The 20,965-nt window shown below is 38.5% G+C and overlaps 4 protein-coding genes across 4 annotated transcripts; 3 read left to right on the top strand and 1 right to left on the bottom strand.

Annotated features, from left to right (window-relative positions):
- Positions 1-360: 360 nt before the first annotated feature.
- On the bottom strand, positions 361-5,069 carry LOC103998943 (origin of replication complex subunit 4). Its single transcript, XM_009420573.3, has 16 exons — positions 4,928-5,069; positions 4,700-4,790; positions 4,551-4,607; positions 4,359-4,406; positions 3,597-3,647; positions 3,451-3,494; positions 3,291-3,354; positions 3,055-3,141; positions 2,689-2,780; positions 2,494-2,575; positions 1,986-2,071; positions 1,783-1,892; positions 1,332-1,424; positions 1,191-1,255; positions 970-1,113; positions 361-768 (listed from the first exon to the last, which is right to left on the bottom strand). The coding sequence occupies exons 1-16, from the start codon at positions 5,023-5,025 to the stop codon at positions 727-729; spliced, it is 1,254 nt and encodes a 417-aa protein (XP_009418848.3). The 5' UTR covers positions 5,026-5,069; the 3' UTR covers positions 361-726.
- Positions 5,070-5,459: 390 nt separating this feature from the next.
- Positions 5,460-10,285, top strand: LOC135593576 (sec-independent protein translocase protein TATC, chloroplastic-like). The gene is made up of 4 exons (XM_065083730.1): positions 5,460-5,795; positions 7,825-8,126; positions 8,531-8,821; positions 9,512-10,285. Exons 1-4 carry the CDS (start codon positions 5,522-5,524, stop codon positions 9,719-9,721), a joined length of 1,077 nt encoding a protein of 358 aa, XP_064939802.1. The 5' UTR covers positions 5,460-5,521; the 3' UTR covers positions 9,722-10,285.
- A 664-nt stretch (positions 10,286-10,949) lies between these two features.
- LOC135593575 (ATP synthase subunit beta, mitochondrial-like) lies at positions 10,950-14,756 on the top strand. The gene is made up of 9 exons (XM_065083729.1): positions 10,950-11,515; positions 12,108-12,183; positions 12,283-12,371; positions 12,457-12,574; positions 12,649-12,752; positions 12,858-13,016; positions 13,111-13,335; positions 13,429-13,740; positions 14,388-14,756. Exons 1-9 carry the CDS (start codon positions 11,045-11,047, stop codon positions 14,499-14,501), a joined length of 1,668 nt encoding a protein of 555 aa, XP_064939801.1. The 5' UTR covers positions 10,950-11,044; the 3' UTR covers positions 14,502-14,756.
- Positions 14,757-15,922: 1,166 nt separating this feature from the next.
- Positions 15,923-20,908, top strand: LOC135593572 (eukaryotic translation initiation factor 5-like). Its single transcript, XM_065083727.1, has 2 exons — positions 15,923-16,060; positions 18,993-20,908. The coding sequence occupies exon 2, from the start codon at positions 19,302-19,304 to the stop codon at positions 20,667-20,669; it is 1,368 nt and encodes a 455-aa protein (XP_064939799.1). The 5' UTR covers positions 15,923-16,060; positions 18,993-19,301; the 3' UTR covers positions 20,670-20,908.
- Positions 20,909-20,965: the final 57 nt, after the last annotated feature.

Here is a 20,965-nt window from a genome sequence, read left to right as displayed (position 1 = left end):
CTAAATGCATGTTACAAAAGAATGGCCATTTAGCTGTTATTTGACAAGAGGCAGACTTGTGGAAGAATCTGATCACGATTGTAATGCAGAATTGCTTGCCAAAAATAGTGAAATATTCTTGGACAATTTTATTACCAGTTGTTCGTTGTTGTATGCAGAACTTTTTCCTCCTAAAAATTGCAATCACCAGAAGAGTGTTCTGTACTGATGCTAACGTTTAATATCTCACAATTCTTCAAAAACAAACACTTCTTTATAGGCCATCTTAGAGCTGCCGTAAGACTTTCTTCGACATCATTAGAAGTAGCCAATGTGTAAGAAAACATTAGTTACAGCAACTGCAAATAGAAAACTCAAAAGTCTGAGAAGGGAGAATTATGCATTTAGTGGTAGTATCATGTATGTTCACTGTATTTCGATTTCATTAAGAAAAGCAAAGCAACATACAAGATTTCTCGAGGTTCAGAAGTTTGCAGGCATCAACTCTCTCTATCAAAAATGACATCTTGGTTCTTTGTAATTCGAATAGCAACTGATTTTGTCATATATGAATAAAGACATGTCACACACTCATGGTGGCCCATTCTTAAAGTTCTCAGCAAAAATGGCACCTTGGTTGGTTCTGCAACGGTCTTTCCAATCCGAAACAACACCATTATAAATAAAGAAGAGTCGATCTTCCAGTGAAGCAGCAGCACAAAACTGAATGATAAGACCGCCATCTTGCTATTTGAAGCTTTCATGATCGAACAATTTTTGAAGGATAGCCTAGTACGGAAAACAAAATTATGTTGCTACATCCAAAATATAATACAAAAGGCATATAACTAAAAGCCATACTCCGTTGCAGGAAACATGAATTACTGGGATAAGATTTGTCATCAGAAACCACTGAATCATGTTTTAAATCTAGAAAAGCGTAGTATGATGCCAACATCCACAAGGGTGTGTAACGACAAAGTAACTTACAGGGCATGAAGAGTTTGACTTCAAACCCAGATAAAGTTCACGAGGCGAAATCAAAAGCTTCACTGGTCGAAATTCTGTAGAGAGGTTCCGTCCCTTGTATTCAACAAAACTGATCAATTCTCGTTCTAAAAGATGTTCAAAAGCCTACAGCATGCAAGTCAGATAAGGTTAAGATATGCCTCCAGAACTATCATCTTGTACGCTTAAAAGATTATACCTACCCTCAGGCACACACTGAGTTCATAACTGTCAGAGGTCTTATAGGCGTCATGTATAGCTTTATACTCTAGAAAAGAAGTTATCCACTTCAGCATTTCATTGACAGAATTGACCATAAAATAGAAAGAACATTGTATTTTTACCTTTCATCACAGAATTGAAGTTGTATAAGTCCTGCTCTTTTCTCTCCAATCTGTTCATGCACACTAGAATGTATAGCTCCAGAATTGAGACATCTGTTTAACCATGTTTAAAATAAAGGCGTCATTCATAATCCTAAACCTAGACCTGCTTAATAAGATATTTCCAACAATGTCATAACCCCTAAAGACTACCCAGCTCTCTGTGCGTGCATGTGTAAAAAAATCAGCAAAGTGTAGCTGTCTATCTTTAAATTATAATATTACAAATTAAATGAAAAACCAACTGAACTACATAATTTTGGTTCAGTTCTCTTGTTCCCTTTTTAGTTTGGTTTTCTTTCAAATCTGCCAGGCCACACACACCACATGTACCCACGGCCAGATTAACCACAATAATCATAACAGGAGAATCCAAGGTAATTGACCTATATATGAAACATGAGTGACTAACCATGCAGGCTGTCAGTCTTTGGTTGCCTCTGGTTGCAGATCTGTGCATTCTTGAAGTTATCCAGTGATAGCAAACCAGACTCCAAATTAATGAAAGACACAGCCCGAAATCTGAAGCATGTTTGTCGCAGGATGAATGAAATACTTGAAAGAAAATACCATGGTGTACTGATGATTAAAAAAGAGGGTGATAGAAAAACTTACAGAAATTGCACCAAGTTGCTGACTGTTCCATCAACATCCAAGAGGGAATCGAGGATTTTGTCGAAATTTTTGTCATTTAGAATATTCTGAGGCAAAGTCAAGGTTTTATATACCAAAATTACAATTTCATAAACATAGCTATTTTAAAAGGAAACATATTCATGCACAATCTATACTCTGGATCCAACAAGTTAGATTAGCTATGAAAATATCTTTACGCTTGTGGATTTTACATGAGATATATGTTGAATGAGTTTAATCTAGGATGTTACAAAGTAAATTCAAGCTATTCACTACTACCATGATGCCTCAATAATTCCCCATCAAGAGATTTGATAGATTGGAATTGCCACATAAGATTTGACAGGCCTAGTCCTTGTAACTCAACTTAGCAGAATATCTAGTTAAGACAAGTAATATACATCAGATTTATACAAAAACTAATGTTCCTCCAATACGCAACACAAAAACCATTGTAAGTGTCTATATGAGATGAACAGAAGGATACTTGAACCCTTGAGTTGAATTCTGTAATATATTTAGAAGGGAGACCTGAATCTTGTGGCAGGTATAGTATATATTCCAGCAATCTGCATGCCAAATTTAGAAAACAAAGGATCAAGATTCAAAAGAAGTTGCTCCGCAAGAAATATCTGCATAATATTGCATATGATGCAGGATGTAGGAGGATATAAAGGATCACCTTTTTATTTCTTCTCTTGAAGGAGGAACAAAAAGCAGCTTCCTGTGGGAGAACCTAGATCGAACTCTTTTTTCAAGAAGTTGGTCTGCATCCTGAAAAATAAATGATCTACTAGCTTAGTGATACAAATATAACTAGAAGTTGTTATAAACTTGAACTGCCACTTGAGTTTTTTATCTTCACAATTCTTTCATGGAAATAGTCGAAGTAGGGACAATTTTAAGCAAAGTAGCCCTTCAAACAGATAAGGTGACATCAAGAGGAAAAATGAAAATACCTTAAGTAGTGTACTTGTCTATTGCATGGCAGTAGCAAATGCATGACTATGAATAGAAAGCAGAGAGAAGAAATGTTAAAGCTACATACCAATCGACAACTCACACCAATGACTACAGCCTGCGAAGTCAGAGTTTGCATTGCATCTAGCAAACTATAAAGTAATCGTTGCTTACCCTGCAAATGCAAGAATGAGTTGAATTATGTTGCTTTGAGACTCTGACATCATAATTAGCTAAAAGGTGTACCATAAGATGGAGGGAACATTTAATCCTGAGCTAAGAAAGATGAAAAGAAAGAATTGACATGAAAACCCACATGTATACCTGAGCAAAAAGATCAAACTCATCCAGCACAAAAACAATTGATTTATGAGCTAATCCACACTCCCTGGCAACAAAATAATATTCAAATAACAAAGAGACAGTCAAACATCATTGAGCATGCTTAGTACTTGTGTGAGACTCATAAAAAAATGACACTTACCGCATCATGTCAATCATGAACTCGGAGTTATCATCAGATGAGGCCTAGGGAACATAATATGAGTTCTAAAGTTCATATCATTGTGTTATTATATAGCATGTCAGATCATTTATAATCCTGGAAAGAAATATAAAGAGAAGCCTTACCATTTTAGAGAACAGTAATTGGTGTTCCAAGCATAATTGCCTAGCAATTTCCTAAAACAATAGAAGTGCCTCATAAAAGTCATAAACAAAATGTTTTAGGTAATTCTCAAGGAAAAGACACAAATATTATCCACAAGATCAAGAATAGAAGTTTAGTATGAATATCAATGCAGACTTTTAACACCGTAAGTTGCATTCCAGCAAAGAAATATTTCAAGGTACATTTGACCATCCCAAAGCTTAAATCTTGGAGAAACAAAGATTCAATGACTTATAATTAGAAAAATAAAAAAAAGTGATGTAGGTTATTAATAACACCAAACTGGATCATTGACTCAAAACAAAAATTGAAAGCTTTGTTCCTGTTTCCAGTATCAAGATTAGGTCAGAAACCCAAAATATTTATAATTTAGTTACCCAAAACATTTCTAATTTAGTTTTTCAACTTGCTTTATTTTGCTTTAGATTTTTAGAACAAAAATTACAAAAGCCACTTAGACTTCTCCACAAATTAACCTATGCACCTACTTTAAGTTAATGAGAGGAATTCTCAAAGACATAATAGCCATTTCCTTTCCATATTCGTTTGTTAAATCCATACCAACAGAAAGTACACTTGCTGGATTGATCAAGGGTGCTATCCGCTTAAACCAAAAAACCCACATAGGTCAGAGAGAGGAACATGTAATACCACAGATAAATTGTAAAAATCATAATAGGAAACGAAGCTCAAGTAAAAAGCAAGCGTGGTAAGGATCTCACCTTATGTGCGCAATTGTCATCATGATGCAAAAGCCCACTTAATCTGATCTGAAATGCAAATGGTCAATATTCATAGAATAATCATCTTGTGTTGACAAGGACACAGTATCAGATATAGAAACGTAGTTTAGGTCACAAAAATTTAAGACAACAAAAGAGCAATGGAAAACATTTTAAAGAAAAATACTGTACCACAGAAATCGTGTCGGGGTGTTCGGCCTTCAAGTCTTCAAGAACCAGATCAACTACCTAAAAAACAACAAGGAAAACATAAAAACGCGCCACCCAAATGACAATTGCATTGAATTATCGAAAAGTTTGGTCTTTCGGGAAGGCCTTACCGCAATTTTTCCAGATCCCCGGGGACCGAGAAGAAGGGCAGAGTTGTTGTAGGCATCGGCCATGGAGCTGGCAATGAGGAGCTTCAACTTGCTGGGGATGTATAAATACAACTTCTTTAGATAGAAATCGAGAAACGAACGACGGGGCACACCGGAAAATCCATCAAATTAAGAACCGGAAAGAGAAAAGGTAGGGTTTCGACTGGAAGATATGGTGGCGAATGGCACCTGTAATTGCTCTGAGGGCAGGATTTGAAGGCGGCGTGGACGTAGGTCGGGTCGCAGAGCCTGGCTCGGAGGAGAGTTAGGGCTTTCTCGACGGCCATGGCGGACACTGCGATCAACCAAATGGCGGGAAAACCAGCGACAAAATTATACGACGTTTGCGTAGTACTCTCTCTCTCTCTGCTTAAATTGAGCCTTTGCGAGTCGTGGAAGGAACGACTTAGGTCGCGACTTCTGATGCAGGAAGACGTGGCGAGCATCGAGCGGACAAAAGGGATGTTGTCCGTTTTGATGTGCGCGAAAACATCCGTTGTGACTGCACTCGAGTCTTGGGAAACAGAAGCGATCATGTACACTACACGGGGCGTGCATTGCACGTGCTTTATTCCTGTGGACACAAACCGGCAACATAAAGTTTTGGACCGTGGGGGAAAATGATAACAAAAACAAAGAAAAAACAGACACAGCATAAAAGGAGGAAATAAACAGAAAACAAAAACAAAATTACCCAAAAGAAGAGTGTGGGAGCCGCAATAATTGTTTCCCAAAAAGAAAACAAAAATCTCGGCTCAGAGAGCGAGAGAGAGAGAGAGAGAGATGGGAAGCATGGCTCTTCTCCTTCCACCCTGTTCGCAGCTCCCTTGCTGTCCTCGGCACCGCATCCGTGCCCCCAACAACCGTGGCGACAACGCGCGAATCGTCGCTTCCCCGTCTACCTCGGCTTTGGATGCCCTCTCGAAGCCCTTCCGCAAGCATCGCCTCCTCTGCTCCGCTCTCCTCCAAGACGACGCTCCGCTGGGGCAGGAACAGCAGGAGCCGCCGCCGCAGCTCCCAAGTGGCGTCGTCGGCTCTCCGGTCGAAGAAACACTCAGTACGATCCGTCTCATCTTTCTTTCTTTCATTTTATCCAGTCCTTTGATTCCAACATGAATTGCTATCAAATTCGCTTCTTTTTTGTTTCTATGATTGTAATTACAGCTCCCTTTCCTTTTAAATTCTTGCACGAGTTGTGTGGATTTATTAATCATTAGGTTCTGCTTCATAGTAATTTTGCAAATTTCCATCTTTTAGTTGTTAATTAGATTTGGTTCATGGTATTTTTACGCGAGTTAATTTAGTTTGGGAATGAGAAAGATGATAAGAGATGTAAAGATTATGGAAGTATGCACCATTATTGTTGGTATTTATAAGTACAGATTTTCCAGAATGGTAAATAAATGTTAAGTTCTGCAATTCGGCATATTGCTTGTTACAATATCAAAGTTGGATTTTCACTAGTTTATGATTTTTCATGTAAAACCATGAGTGGAGATGTTCATGGAGAAGCCTATATCAGTCTTTCAAAATGATGTTTATTAATTAAATTCACCAGATGCATCATAGGAGTGCTTAATATGCTTCCACTGTTTCTCTTCTGTTGATTTGTTAAAAAATTATGTGAACCCTTGGTTTATAAAACAAGTGAATGCCATTGAATTAGAGTCTTTGTTTGCATGAAGAACTGTTCTTGTGTGGATCATTATCTTGCTTCTATTCAATCTTCTTTAAAGTTTGAAGCACAGGATTTTGGTGAAAGGAATGTTTTAGCCAACAGATTTTGGTAGGTTGGTCGTAGACTGTCAGATTGCAAAAGGAAACTGCCAACAAGAAGCTACTAGAAGACAAGGATGGAATACATAAAGAAAGTCAAGAAACTAGTGCAGTGAAGCAAAATCTTTGATTAAGCACATAAAACACCTAAGAAGCATGTGGTGAATAAGTTTCCAATGAATTTCTGGAACTGAGCTAGTTGTGGACCAAAATTTCTGTCTACTAGGAGTTGAAACCACTCTCTTCAGTTCCTATACTTTATCTATTTAGTTATGCTCTCTTCAGTTCCTAGTGCTAAAATCTAAGAACTTAAAAGAGCAATTTTCTGAGTTGTCACATAGCAAGTGCATCCATCGTTGGAGTTGAAAACATTCCTTTGTTCTGTTTGTGGTACTAGTTTGTATCATTTCATGTGGTTGAAGAATGTACTGTTTGAATTTTATCATAGGGCTCGTCATCAGGTATACGAAGGTGATAAAAAGATATCTACAATCAGGATGAAAATTGTTTGTTGTGGTTGAAGATAATTTTGGGAAGCAAGATCTGTAGCTTTGCCATTGAATAATATGATAAACAACATTTTTCCATGACAAAACCATTTTACTTTATTTGGTTAGATATTATTCTCTCTTTTGGAAGTTTTTGGATTAAGCTTTCATTGAAGTTTCTTGGAAAATTGAATTAGGAAGATAACATATGTCTGATGGTGCTCTTTTGTTTAACATATGACATTGTTTACTGTATCATGCAATTCCATTCCATGGCATAATATTCCCTAGATTATTGATAATTAGTTAGGTCCATGTTTTGCAATTGGTCTTTGTTATGCTATCGACTTGTTGTAGCATGGCTTGACATACAACAGCTTGGCAGAGCTACATTTTTTGTCATTAATGTTGTCTGGTACATTAAGCATGGTAAGATAGCTAGTAGGGTGGCTTCAAATATAGAAAAGGCAGAGGTTTGTGAATATAAGGGAAAACTAAGCTCAGCAAGTATTGATTCATTTAATTGTGATAACGAAGGTGGACCCAGTAAGGGAAGTCAGCATCTTTTGAAATGATATACTCGGTAGCCTTTGGTTGATGTGATTAATACAATACAGACGACTTGTAGAGTGCATATACAATTTTAAGTTTTTACAGCATTATCTATCCATCATGATCACGTCTCAAGATAGTTTGAGCATCTGTCACTTGTAGTGCATGGTAACATAGTTAAACAGAACTGCAGAAGATCACTGAGTAAACATAGTCAAACAGAACTTCCATGAATTATTACCTGAAAAAGTTGCTGAATTTTTGGTGCAGCTGAAAACATAAATGAAGATCCATTGCAAAGTATCAAGCAGGATAATGAGCAAAGCTCTCTGTATAATTTTCTCTATCCCAGTAAAGAGCTTCTTCCAGATGACAAAGAGATGAGCATATTTGATCATTTGGAAGAGCTTCGCCAAAGAATATTTGTCTCAGTTTTGGCTGTGGGAGCTGCTATCTTAGGCTGCTTTGCTTTTTCCAAGGATTTGATTATACTCCTTGAAGCTCCTGTTAGTTCCCAGGGAGTTCGTTTTCTGCAACTGTCTCCTGGAGAATTTTTCTTTACAACTCTTAAGGTAAACTTTCTATCCATGAAACTTCACTTTATATAATTATGGTTATGCATGTTTTCTACTGAAATGAACATTCCTTAGCTAGTCGTGCATCTCTTTCAAAGTTGATTCTACAAATGACCTAGGCAGTATGACCAAGTTAGCTCAGCTTCTTATTCCCTTTAAAAGCCATAGTTTGGTGAAGCTTAGAGCTGTTATTTTCAAAAGCCCATTCTTCTCGGTGATTACAATTGAATCAGCAATCCTAGCTGAAAACTAATCCTTCTGTAGCTTAGCACTTCTCTATGTTTCACCTTTTGCCTCTTGTTTTTTTTATACAACTTCCATTTTTTTTTTTTAATTCTTGTTTGATGCTGGACTGGTTAATGATTGTGCCAACTTCAACTGATGAATCTTGATGTATACAGGTATCTGGTTACTGTGGGCTTCTTCTAGGGAGTCCTGTTATTCTTTATGAAATTATAGCTTTTGTTCTTCCTGGTCTAACAAAGGATGAGAGAAAATTCCTGGGCCCCATTGTCCTGGGATCTTCAGTGCTATTTTATGCCGGTATTGTCTTCTCCTATGCAATCCTCACTCCTGCAGCCTTGAATTTCTTTGTTAACTATGCGGAAGGCGCTGTGGAATCATTGTGGTCCATCGATCAATACTTTGAGTTTGTTCTCATTCTTATGTTCAGCACAGGGTTGTCTTTCCAGGTAATGTTGATTGATGCTGTATAGTCTATATTGTCTTTGATGCATGAACTGTTTATGGATTAAAATTGCTTCATCTGAAATCTGCTGAGTCAAATGCCTGACTACATTTAACCCATATTTAACTGTTCATGGAAGAGCAAGAGCATGCCTTTAGTTATGTTTATCTTTTCCTCATATTCTCTCTTGTGACTCTCAGTATACTGTACTCCCAAACTAAATTATTAGGTAAAAAAAAAGGAAACACTTCCAGTTTCACAATCTAAGTTCAACCCAGATGTCCCGTACTTTTCCATTTCTTCTGAAAAGTGATGCATATGTCAGAAATATCTGGTAACTATGGTTGACTTCCCTGATGTTCTTTTATTTTATCCTTGGATTGCTGAACTGGTTTCCCTTTTGGGTGGGATAAGCATCACTGAACTAGTTTCTCTCACTGAATCAGCTCCGTAGCCTAAATGTAAAAATGTCATTTTTTTGCTTTATCATTAATTGTATACGGGCTTCATTCTTCTCAGCAGCCTAAATATTACTTTGATTTTTGAACATTGTTCATCATATATGAGCTTGGTACTCTCATGAGGATCATCTGAATAAGCACTCTTTGTGCTGAAGTATCATCATGAGTTGGTCTCGGAAAAGAAAGATTGTGACAGCTTCCATTCACATCCTCTAACAACCTTGTGTTTTCAGGTTCCAGTTATACAGCTTTTACTAGGACAGGTTGGCTTGGTGTCCGGGGACCAGATGTTATCTATCTGGAGATATGTTGTGGTCGGTGCTGTTGTTGCGGCTGCTGTGCTTACACCCTCAACTGATCCCTTGACACAGATACTCTTGGCAGGTCCTCTGTTGGGTCTCTATTTAGGCGGCGCGTGGATGGTCAAATTAATAGGTCGCTAGTTCGATCATCTTGTGCATGATTTTCCCTCACATAATGAATTATGAACCATATGTGAATCGAAGCGCATGGATGGTCAAATTAATAGGTCACTAGTTCGATCATCTTGTGCATGATTTCCCTTCACAAAATGAATTATGAACCATATGTGAATCAAAACATGAGGTACGTCTTCTCTGCGTCCAATGCTACCCGTTCAGTGTATATTTACTGTTCCATATTTGTTCAGATAAAAGTTGGACAATAATCTATTCTGATCCTGCAAAACTATCAAGGATTTCAAAGACTAATATGCAAAGTATGCCTCTGTTGTCTCTTCTCAGATAGCATAATCTTTCACAAGAGTTTTCAAAGACGTCTTCATCTCAAACACTCCAGTGAATTAGTGCAACAAGTAGTGTTCTTCAGGAAGGCCAGTTCCTGATGGTGTGCAGTTCATCAGAAATATGCCACTTGACATCAAGTCAATTTCAAATTGGAATTGAGCTTAAACGTGATTTAAGAATTTATTGTTACATGTGTACATATTATTTCTTTTATTAGATATATATATCTCCAATTTCTCATATTCTGGAGCTGATTTAATTCACTTGTCAATGCTTGTGAGATACTTGATGGTTGCCAAAATATACATTAATGTTTCTTATAATCATCAAGAGAGAGATGATCATTTTGATTTGTTTGCTGTTGACAGTTTCTTATAATTGTCACCATCAAATGCTCCAAATTTTAGTAGAAAAAGAGGAATTACTTGAGAGAAGATAAAATGGTTCATGTAGGAATTGTTTTATGCATCTATCTTGATTGCGACAGAATAATATTATTACATATGCAGGACGTGAATTCTAATATTAAATCTACTTCATAAAGAAATTATTTTTCTAAGCATTGTGGTGTTCGATCATCCATGAAAAGGCAAAAAAAGAAAAGAATAAAAAAATTACTAGAAAAAGAGGATTGGGGGAGAAAGAAAGAGTATAGTAATCATTAGAATAATAAAAAAAGAAATTAGGTATTTAAAAGTTTTCTTTTTTCTAAAACTTAAATTAGCTGTTGCAAGGATAGGCGATTGGGGGACCCACAGAAACGATCTCCATTTGGGGCCCACTCAATTGGTTCCTTCTGCATAAGTTAGGGCCCAAAAAGTCCACAAGAGGCCCGATTCGATCGGACTCCAAACTCACCCTTAATTCCACTTCGGACACGCTTGACGTCCACGCTGTTTCTCCGAGCCCAACTTTTTAGCCCTAAAAATGGGGAAAAGAAGGACGTGAGAGCCGCCTCCCTCTCTCGCTCTCTAGTCGCCTCCTCTCCCGTTTGCCACCATGGCCTCACGCCGCCTCCTGTCCTCCCTGCTCCGCTCCTCCGCCCGCCGCTCACCAGCCCCCAGGCCCTCAGCCGCCGCCTGCCCCACCCCTAGGGCCGCCCCGCGCCCCTCCCCCGCTGGCTACCTCCTCTCCCGCGCTGTCGAATACGCCACCTCCGCGGCGGCCCCGCAGCCTACTCCTCCCCCGGCCAAGACCCCTCCTGGGCCCAGCGGCAAGATCACAGACGAGTTCACTGGCGCCGGTGCGATCGGGAAGGTCTGCCAGGTGATCGGGGCGGTCGTCGATGTGAGGTTCAACGAGGGCCTGCCGCCGATCCTGACGGCGCTGGAGGTCCTCGATAACCAGATCCGGCTGGTCCTTGAGGTCGCGCAGCATTTAGGCGAGAACATGGTGCGGACCATCGCCATGGATGGCACCGAGGGGCTTGTCCGCGGTCAGAGGGTTCTCAACACCGGATCTCCCATCACCGTATGCCCTCTCCGCTATTGCTTGTCTTTTTGCTTGAAACGTCCTCTTAGCCAACAATGCCTTGTGAAAGTATCTTTCAGTTCTGTTCGATGCTTGTTGATGATGGAGGAATTTGATGGTAATGTTTCGAAAAGTGCTATGCTTCTTATACGGAGATGAATTGTAGGAAATGATGTATGTTTATGACGTCGTCCTTTTCTTGTTAAGATGTTACACTGTCTCTCACTGTGTCCATCTTCTTTAGTTCTATTATTTGCACTATTTTCTTTTTATGTAACTATGAATCTGGATTTCTCCTTCAATGGTCACATTTGGAATATAGTATCCTGAAAAAATATTTCTTTTATTTTTTTCCTTTTTCGTTATACTTGGTGCAGATGTATATACGTGTATATATATACAGAGAGGAAACGACTATTTGTTGTTAGGTGGTTTGTCCCAAAGATGTTACCCTGGCTGACAGTCTATTGCTTCAAATTTGGTTGTAGAATCAGTACCGATAACATAATGATTGTTATTTGACAAATATGTAATCTTGATTAGTCTGATGTCATTATTGACTTACTCTTCTTGTGTTTGGTTGAAACGTTAGGTTCCTGTTGGCAGGGCGACTCTTGGTCGCATCATGAATGTTATTGGAGAACCAATTGATGAGAAGGGTGAAATAAGTAAGATTGCTCAGTTTGCTATAGTTGATTACATTCTGAATCTATAATGTTTTCAAATTCTATTGGAGTGTGATGCTTAATTATTTCTTCTGTTAATAGATACCAACCACTTCCTTCCCATCCATCGTGAAGCACCAGCTTTTGTTGAACAGGCAACAGAACAGCAGATTCTTGTTACTGGAATTAAGGTGATTCGTTGCCTTTCTTTTCAATCCAATTCTAATTTTTGGTGCAGACAGTGGATTCCAATATATGTTCTTCTGAAAACACCAGGTCGTAGATCTCCTGGCACCTTATCAGAGGGGTGGAAAGATCGGGCTGTTTGGTGGTGCTGGTGTGGGGAAGACTGTACTTATCATGGAACTGATCAATAATGTTGCAAAGGCTCATGGTTAGATCTATTGAAAACTCATTGATTTAACTATGTACTTTTTTTAAAATTAAATTGTTAATTTTTATCTGTAGGTGGTTTTTCTGTCTTTGCTGGTGTGGGTGAGCGAACTCGTGAGGGTAATGACTTATACAGGGAAATGATTGAGAGTGGTGTCATCAAGCTTGGGGACAAACAGGTCCATGCTTGAAAATTTTTTTTGTTTTCTGATGTAAATATTATCTTTAGTTATTTTTGCCATTCCTCAAACATGTGGTTGTGAATTAATGGCTTTCTACCTCAGGATGAGAGCAAATGTGCTCTTGTTTATGGCCAAATGAATGAGCCTCCTGGTGCTCGTGCACGTGTTGGCTTGACCGGGCTGACAGTTGCTGAGCACTTCCGAGATGCTGAAGGACAAGATGTGCTTCTATTTATTGACAACATTTTCCGGTTCACTCAAGTAAGTTTGTCAGAACATGAATGAAATGCTTTATTTGGTTGTAGGAGAACTGTTTATTAGCTGAGTCATTTTTCATGTATCTTTAATTACTTAGGCAAACTCAGAAGTGTCTGCGTTACTTGGTCGTATTCCATCTGCTGTCGGTTATCAACCAACTCTTGCTACTGATCTTGGAGGGCTGCAAGAGCGTATCACAACAACAAAGAAAGGTTCCATCACCTCAGTGCAAGCTATTTATGTGCCTGCTGATGACTTGACAGATCCTGCTCCAGCAACCACCTTTGCCCATCTTGATGCTACAACTGTGTTGTCACGACAGGTTTGTCCATATAGTTGTCTCCTATACTTTGAGGGAGTTTACATTTTTCAGAAATCCAAATGTTATTGTCCTGACATCTCTGTTTCTAATTAGATTTCTGAGCTTGGTATCTACCCTGCTGTTGATCCTCTTGATTCTACATCAAGGATGCTTTCACCACATGTGTTAGGGGAGGAACACTACAACACTGCTCGTGGTGTTCAAAAGGTTCTTCAAAACTACAAGAATCTCCAAGATATTATTGCAATTCTTGGAATGGATGAGCTCAGCGAAGATGATAAGTTGACTGTAGCTCGTGCTCGAAAGATCCAGCGGTTCCTGAGCCAGCCTTTCCATGTTGCTGAAGTGTTCACTGGTGCACCTGGAAAATATGTGGAATTGAAAGAGAGTGTGAACAGCTTTCAGGTCAGGCATATCTTTCTCTTGAAAACATTGGACACATGATCTGATCTTATTTTGTGAAAATTATGTGTTAGGATACTTGATATAAAAGATGATATAATGGCTAACAGTCTTAAACTTATGAACATAAAGTGATTTCTAGTTATTTTTAATGTGAATTTTCTGTTGGGAAAAAAATAAGAATTGGTGAAAAGATATAAGTTCGTAAGTGGTGGCTATCTTGTTCAATTTTGGCTGATCTTAGTCATATGATAACTACTGATTTGGGCAAATAGTAACAGCAGCAGGAGGACGCTGCTGTCCACATCAGCCCTGTGCTGGTGGAGAGCGTATACCTTGAACACCACTTGCTGCCCATGTCTATTGTTGCGTAGTAGTCACTTGAGTCCCGTGAAATTCCCTACGGACATATTTTAGACCACAGCTTATTATATCACTGTTCAATAAAGATAAGAGACATGCGAAGAAAGAGGAGAGAAAAAGAGAATTAAACAGACATTGTCCAAACTATCAAAACACTTTTTAGTTTAAAAAAGGGTACACGGACAAATTAACATAATATATTCATCGCATGTACACATACAAATTAGAAGCATTGCATGCAGTTTTTTATTTCTGTTGTTGATGTTTGATCATATTATAATTGGCAGGGTGTTTTGGATGGAAAATATGATGATTTACCCGAGCAGTCATTTTACATGGTTGGAGGCATTGAGGAAGTCATCGCCAAGGCTGAGAAGATCGCCAAGGAGTCTGCTGCATGATCGAAATTTATGTCCTGTAATAATAATGTGTGGGATGCAGCTGTTTGGTGCCTGCATCCAAGAAAAGATTCATTTTTGAAGTCAGCAGTTTATCTGTTTATGATCTGTGATTTTTCTGATAGAAGTGCGTGTATGCTCTAGGGATCTCTTCGGCCCAATAAGTAAACCTGGAGAGCTGTTTCTTTCTTGCATCAAGATACATGCATCTGAAGCTGTAACCAAACTGTGTTTCGGGTTGATCAAATCTCTTTATAATGCCCCTTGTCTGCTGGCTTAAATTTGTTTCTTTACCAGTTTCTTTTTACATGGATGGTTTCACAATAAATAAATAAATAAAACTAGTCCTCCGGAATGCATGAAAGATAGGCATAGTAGCACACTATATGGATCATAGGAATACCATGTTACCATATAAAGGACCAAAGCTTTTCTTTCTTGGAACCCATCTAGATTTGTGAAGCATGTGGTACATTTTATATGCCTGTTTAATTCATCAAAAAGATGGGGAATAGAAACACATTATCCTATTTTTCAATCATGCGAATGTTTGTGTTTTTAGCATCTTGAAGAAGCTAAACTTTCTGTTTGTTGCCAGTATTAAACTGCCCTTCTAAAGATACATGTCTAACCAATAATATTTTCATTTATTGTACACTCATTCTATATATATATGTATATATATATATATATTTATATATATATATATATATTTATTTATTTATTGTAAAGCGTTTTCCTAAGGGAACAAAACAAGCATCACATCAACATGGAAACATCACAAAGCAAAAAGAAGTTGCGAACTTGAAGCAATGAATAAAACAAAGCTTAAGTTGAAGGATAAGTAATCGTGATTCCTTACCCTAACAAGGGAATAGGATACCTCAAATACACACACACAAAGAAAACCTCAATAAAAAAAATAAATTATGTGCATAACCCTAAAAAAAAAAAGTGAATTTTTTATGTCCTTTTAAACTTTCTTACTTGTCATCATCATGGTTAATCTCAGTTATCTCAAAGCAACATAAATATCCTTTAAATTATATTATAATTATAAGAATAAAAGGATATCTGACTTATATTAGTTATAGTTGATCCTGAGTTTTTGGATCAATGATAATGAAAGGAATACACATGAAGGATTTTAGTAATTGGACGTCCCTCTTGGAGGGCTATCTATATATACACATACAAGGCAAATATTTTATTTCCAAGCTTTGCAAGGATATAGGGTGTTATCACCATGTACACTAGTATTAATCTGGACAATACCTATTCAAGTTGAGTCGTCGAGGCCCATTAACCCCATAATTATGGGCCTTTAGAATGAGTCTTACTCCCACTCGAGCAACGACGCCGACATCGCCTCACGAAACCAAAGGCGAGGGTGAAATCGTAATAAGAACAAACATTCAGGGCTGATAACAAACGTAAGGGTGCCCTAATCCTTCTCTTCGAAGGGCTTCCCCTTGTCTATAAATACATCCGCCTATCCTCCGACCCTTTGATTCCTCTTCCACCGTTAAGAGCTGTCGTTTCTGCCGCTGATCCCATCGAAGGTGAGAGGCGATCGTTCTTTGTATTCATCTTTTGTTTCGCTTAATTTTCTTCCGCTTTGGTCTTGATCTTCCACCTGTAGTTGTAATTTTTTTGGTTCGACCGGATCCAGATCTCCTTCGCTCTTTTGATTGCGATTCTATTTTGTTTCCTTTTTGTCGTGGTTTGGATGGAATTGGATCGACGGATGGGTTGTTTTTAGACTGATCGACCGTGTCGATGATCGCGATCATCGTTTTCATGAGATTCCTGAAGCTTGATTTTGATTCTGTTGCGATCGTGGCGTTTTTGGCCTAGTTCACTAGAAATAGATAGATTTAACGGAGATCTCGATTTATTGTTGGATTATGTTTTATTTTCTTGATGGTTGTTATAATATTTTAAAACTAATATATGATTTGATTGTCGTATTGCCTTTTCGTTTTATTGTCAGGACCTATGTGATGCGTTATAATGGAATTTATGATTCGAGATTGTAGATCTCTTAGATTTGAGGAGCGATTGCTTGTGTTTTAATACGTTTGGTATGCTGTATCACATCTGTATCTATGTGATATTTTGTCTGGTTCAATAGGTGCTCGGGAAAGGAGAGTGGTGCTTCTCTCTCTCTCTCTCTCTCTCTCTCTCTCTCTCTCTCTCTCTCTCTCTCTTTCTCTCTCTCTCTCTCTCTCTCTAATAGCTGCTGGATTCATTGGTTTAGTTTCAATAGCTAAACTCGATATAATCAATATATTTTGGTTTAATTTCATCTATACACCTTTTTTTCTTCTTGTTCATAATCATTTCAATATCTGTGTTATTTGCCTGGTTCAATAGGTGCTCGGGAAAGGAGAGTGATTTCTCCAACTCACCCTCTCTCTCTCTCTCTCTCTCTCTCTCTCTTTCTTTGATAGCTGCTGGATTCATTGGTTTAGTTTCAATAGCTAAGCTCGATATAATCCATATATTTTGGTTTAATTTCATCGAGACACGTTTTTTTTTCTTGTTCATAATCATTTCAATAGCTAAACTCGATAATGTTGTATGTGTTTTGGATGCATGATTTGTTTTTTATAATCACCCGTTATTATGTATTGTTCTGCAATAACTATTTCATTGGAAAAGGAAATGTAAATACATCCAATTTTGACTACATTATCGAGTTTAGCTCCAAGCTAACCAATGATACATCCAATGTAATGTTTGTAAGTATACATCCAATGTAAGTTGCTCGGTCTGTTTGTGGTGGGTAACCAATGATTATCATGAGCTAATGCTAGAGAGATGTTGTAAGTATACATGCAATTTAAATACAATAGCTTGGAGGTTTTTTGAACTAAAATATTGAGGCTCAAAGATGCAGAGCAGTTACCTGTAGTAGGTCTTTAGAAGGGTGAACAGTATATGGTGTTTTACTTGGATAAACTGGTTCACATGGTTTGCTGACTGTATGCTATCATTGTATGATCTGAATTTATTAAATGAGTCTTTCTATCTTAAACTTAAGCCCATCTAGAACATTCCTATATTTATGCCTACCCTGAACCATCATGCACTGTGTCAGTTTTGTATAGTTTGTCTGGTGGGTGTTTTATGCTATCATGTGTGTGTGCCCCATTACCTATAAAGTATAAGAAGATTAACAAACAGCAATTTGTATCTTAGGTAGATGTTGTTATGTTTGATTCTTTCTTTAAATAACAGTTACAGTGGACCACGGGAAGCTATTTATGCGCACCTAGAAATTGTCAGAAAATTATATTACTCTCAAGATGCAAATATTATTGTACCTATGCAAATCCTTAAGGTCCCTAATGTAGACCCATAAGGTCCACTATTATATATCATTCACATATAAATCAGTCATAATTGGTCCTTGTGTTATGATTCACTAGGGCTGATTTATTATTGCAAACTGACCTTTAAAATTGGGGTCATAAATGATTGTGAGGTATAATGGATATTTGCATTTTCTTTAGGAGTAACTAAGATGTACAGGATGTATTGGCACTTGTGCCGCATGCATTCATCTGTTCTGTATGGATCTGAATATCTGATGTGGCAAACCATGCTTGTTTTGTTGGATTTTAACACTTCATGTATTCTTTATAATGATTCCACGAACAGAAAATGTTATGTAAGAATTCAAATGCCAGTTGCCCATCAAATAATCATAATATTTATACATCTTGGATAGATATATTTGTTGATGATTAAATTTATAAAATGCTTGGTGGATGATCCATGTAGCTATGTCCCAATTATATTGTTAATACAATGTTTATGGGTTCTTTATCTGCTAAGAAAAACACAAGTCATGCTTGTATGCATCTGAACTTTGAGGAAACAAATTTTGGTTTTATGGGCTGGTACGGACCAGTATTTAGTGGTCCGACTGAGAAGTTAATTAAGGACCATCGAGGTCATTACTGTGTGCTATTTATTTCTTGACTCTTCTTTTCTGAAAGCACCACCTAGCTATGTTAATAAGATTTTACTTATGGGTTTCTTGTGCTGAGAAGATAGCACTAGTGATGTTTCAATACTTAGTGCACTTAACGCCATATTTTGGTTAAATTGTTCTGTACACACCAGTATTTACAGATCCACAGAGAGTTGGTATGGTTGTATATCGACACCAAATTGATTTGAAGGTTGTATAAACCGTGAGGTTTCATCCTTGATCCACCTAATGTTCATGATCCATGCAAGCAAGATACTACTGTTAAACATCATGCTTCCTCGAGATCAAGGTTATTTGAAAATTGTAGTGTTGTTGGTTCCATATTATGGATTTGGATCCTCTTTTTTGCTTATAGCTTGGTGAACCATAGCTGTGTGGTACATGTCTTCTGCCAAATCTGTTCCAAGTGTTTTGTTTGCATTGTTCTTCAATAATACCTGGTTAATTGTCATTTAGGAATTGAAAAATATTAACATGTTGCCAAATTGCAGGACGAGAACATTGAAGTTTCTTTTATGTCTGAGCAAGTCCGTCTCTATTTGGGATCAATCGGATTGCTTGGAGAATATTCTCCGACCACAAGAAATAGGGAGAGGCTCTCTTGGGGGAGTTTTAGCTGCATGCATTACAGGCCACATCAGCATCTGACACCAACTCTGGGTTGCTACTTTAAGCAACCTCTTTTAATCGCCGAGGATCAGTTCATTGTTTCCATAGGAAAGGATAACACTGTTACTTCTTGTCCTTGTTGTCTTTGATAAGTGTTAACGTCTGTTATACCAAAGAATCAGTTGACAAAGATGGCTTTGCAGAACATTGGTGCCTCAAACAGTGATGATGCCTTTTATAGGTACAAGATGCCTAAGATGATAACCAAAATTGAAGGCCGTGGCAATGGCATCAAGACTAACATTGTGAACATGGTTGATATTGCTAAAGCACTGGCTAGACCTGCTTCATATACGACGAAATATTTTGGATGTGAGTTGGGGGCACAATCTAAATTCGATGAGAAGACAGGTGTGTCCTTGGTCAATGGGGCTCATGATACTGCCAAGCTAGCCGGACTGCTTGAGAATTTCATCAAGAAGTATGTACAATGTTATGGGTGTGGCAATCCTGAGACAGAGATCATCATCACAAAGACCCAGATGCTAACACTTAAATGTGCAGCCTGTGGTTATGTGTCTGATGTTGATATGAGGGACAAGCTGACGACCTTCATCCTGAAGAACCCTCCTGAGCAGAAGAAAGGAGCAAAGGACAAGAAGGCAATGAGAAGGGCAGAGAAGGAGAGGCTGAAGGAAGGGGAAGCAGCTGATGAGGAGCAGAAGAAGCTGAAGAAGGAAACAAAGAAGAAAGGAGCCACCTCTACCAAGGATGGAGCCTCAAAGGCTACTACTACTGCTGCAAAGAAGAAAGCTGGTGGTGGCTCTGATGAGGAGCGTTCAACTTCTCCTGTCGGCAGTCAGAATGGGGATGCTAATGCTGATAATGGTGATGACGATGTCCAGTGGCAGACAGATACTTCATTGGAGGCGGCTCAACAGCGTATCCAGGAACAGCTGAGTTCTGTGACTGCTGAGATGGTAATGCTCTCGACCGATGAGCCTGACCAGGAGAAGAAATCAGAAAAGGCAAACAAAGAACTCACCAATGGCAGTGCAAAACAAGTGGATAAAAATGGCGCAGGCCAAAATGGTTCTCCGGCCAACAGTTACAACAAGTTGCTTGTAGAAATTAAAAGCAACCTGAGCAAGGGGTCTAACCCCACCCAGCTTCAGACTTGTTTGGGTTCTCTCACTGGGTCTCCCCAGGAGGTTCTGACTGCCCTCTTCGAAGCCCTCTTTGAGGGGGTGGGTAAAGGCTTTTCCAAGGAGGTTGGGAAGAAAAAGAATTATCTTGCTGCTGCTGTGAAAGGTGAAGACTCCCAGATGCTTCTTCTCGACGCCGTGGAAGCCTTTTGTGCCAAGTGCAGTCCGGATGCTGTTAAGGAAGTCGCTCTTGTTCTGAAGGTACTTTATGACGGGGATCTTCTGGAGGAAGAGACCATAATCAAGTGGTATGAGAAAGGTAGTGTAGGTGGCAAGAGCTCTCAGGTATTAAAAAATGTGAAGCCCTTCGTCGAGTGGCTTCAGAGTGCCGAGTCTGAATCCGAGGAAGAGTGATGCTGTGTGTTTCTCGTTTGTGTTTGCTGTGTCGCAGCTCATAATAAGCTTGCAGGAGTCTCTGAATTCTCAGTTTGTGTGTGGTTTGTCTACGTATCCTGGTCTGTTCTCGTCAGTGTCAGTGTCAGTGTCTATGTGATGGTCATTCGTCCGTGTGAACCTTGTTGAGCTAAACTCGGGTAACATTTGGTCCATCTATTTCGGTGGTTGCCTAATTAATTGGTGGTGTTCTTGTTTTACTGGGTTGTTTTATTGCAATCATCTTTTAGTTGTTCATGTCGACCCAGCAATCATCT

This window comes from Musa acuminata, chromosome BXJ1-9 (genome assembly GCF_036884655.1).
Source record: "Musa acuminata AAA Group cultivar baxijiao chromosome BXJ1-9, Cavendish_Baxijiao_AAA, whole genome shotgun sequence".
NCBI lineage: Eukaryota > Viridiplantae > Streptophyta > Magnoliopsida > Zingiberales > Musaceae > Musa > Musa acuminata.
This window is presented reverse-complemented; position numbering and strand designations above follow the sequence as displayed.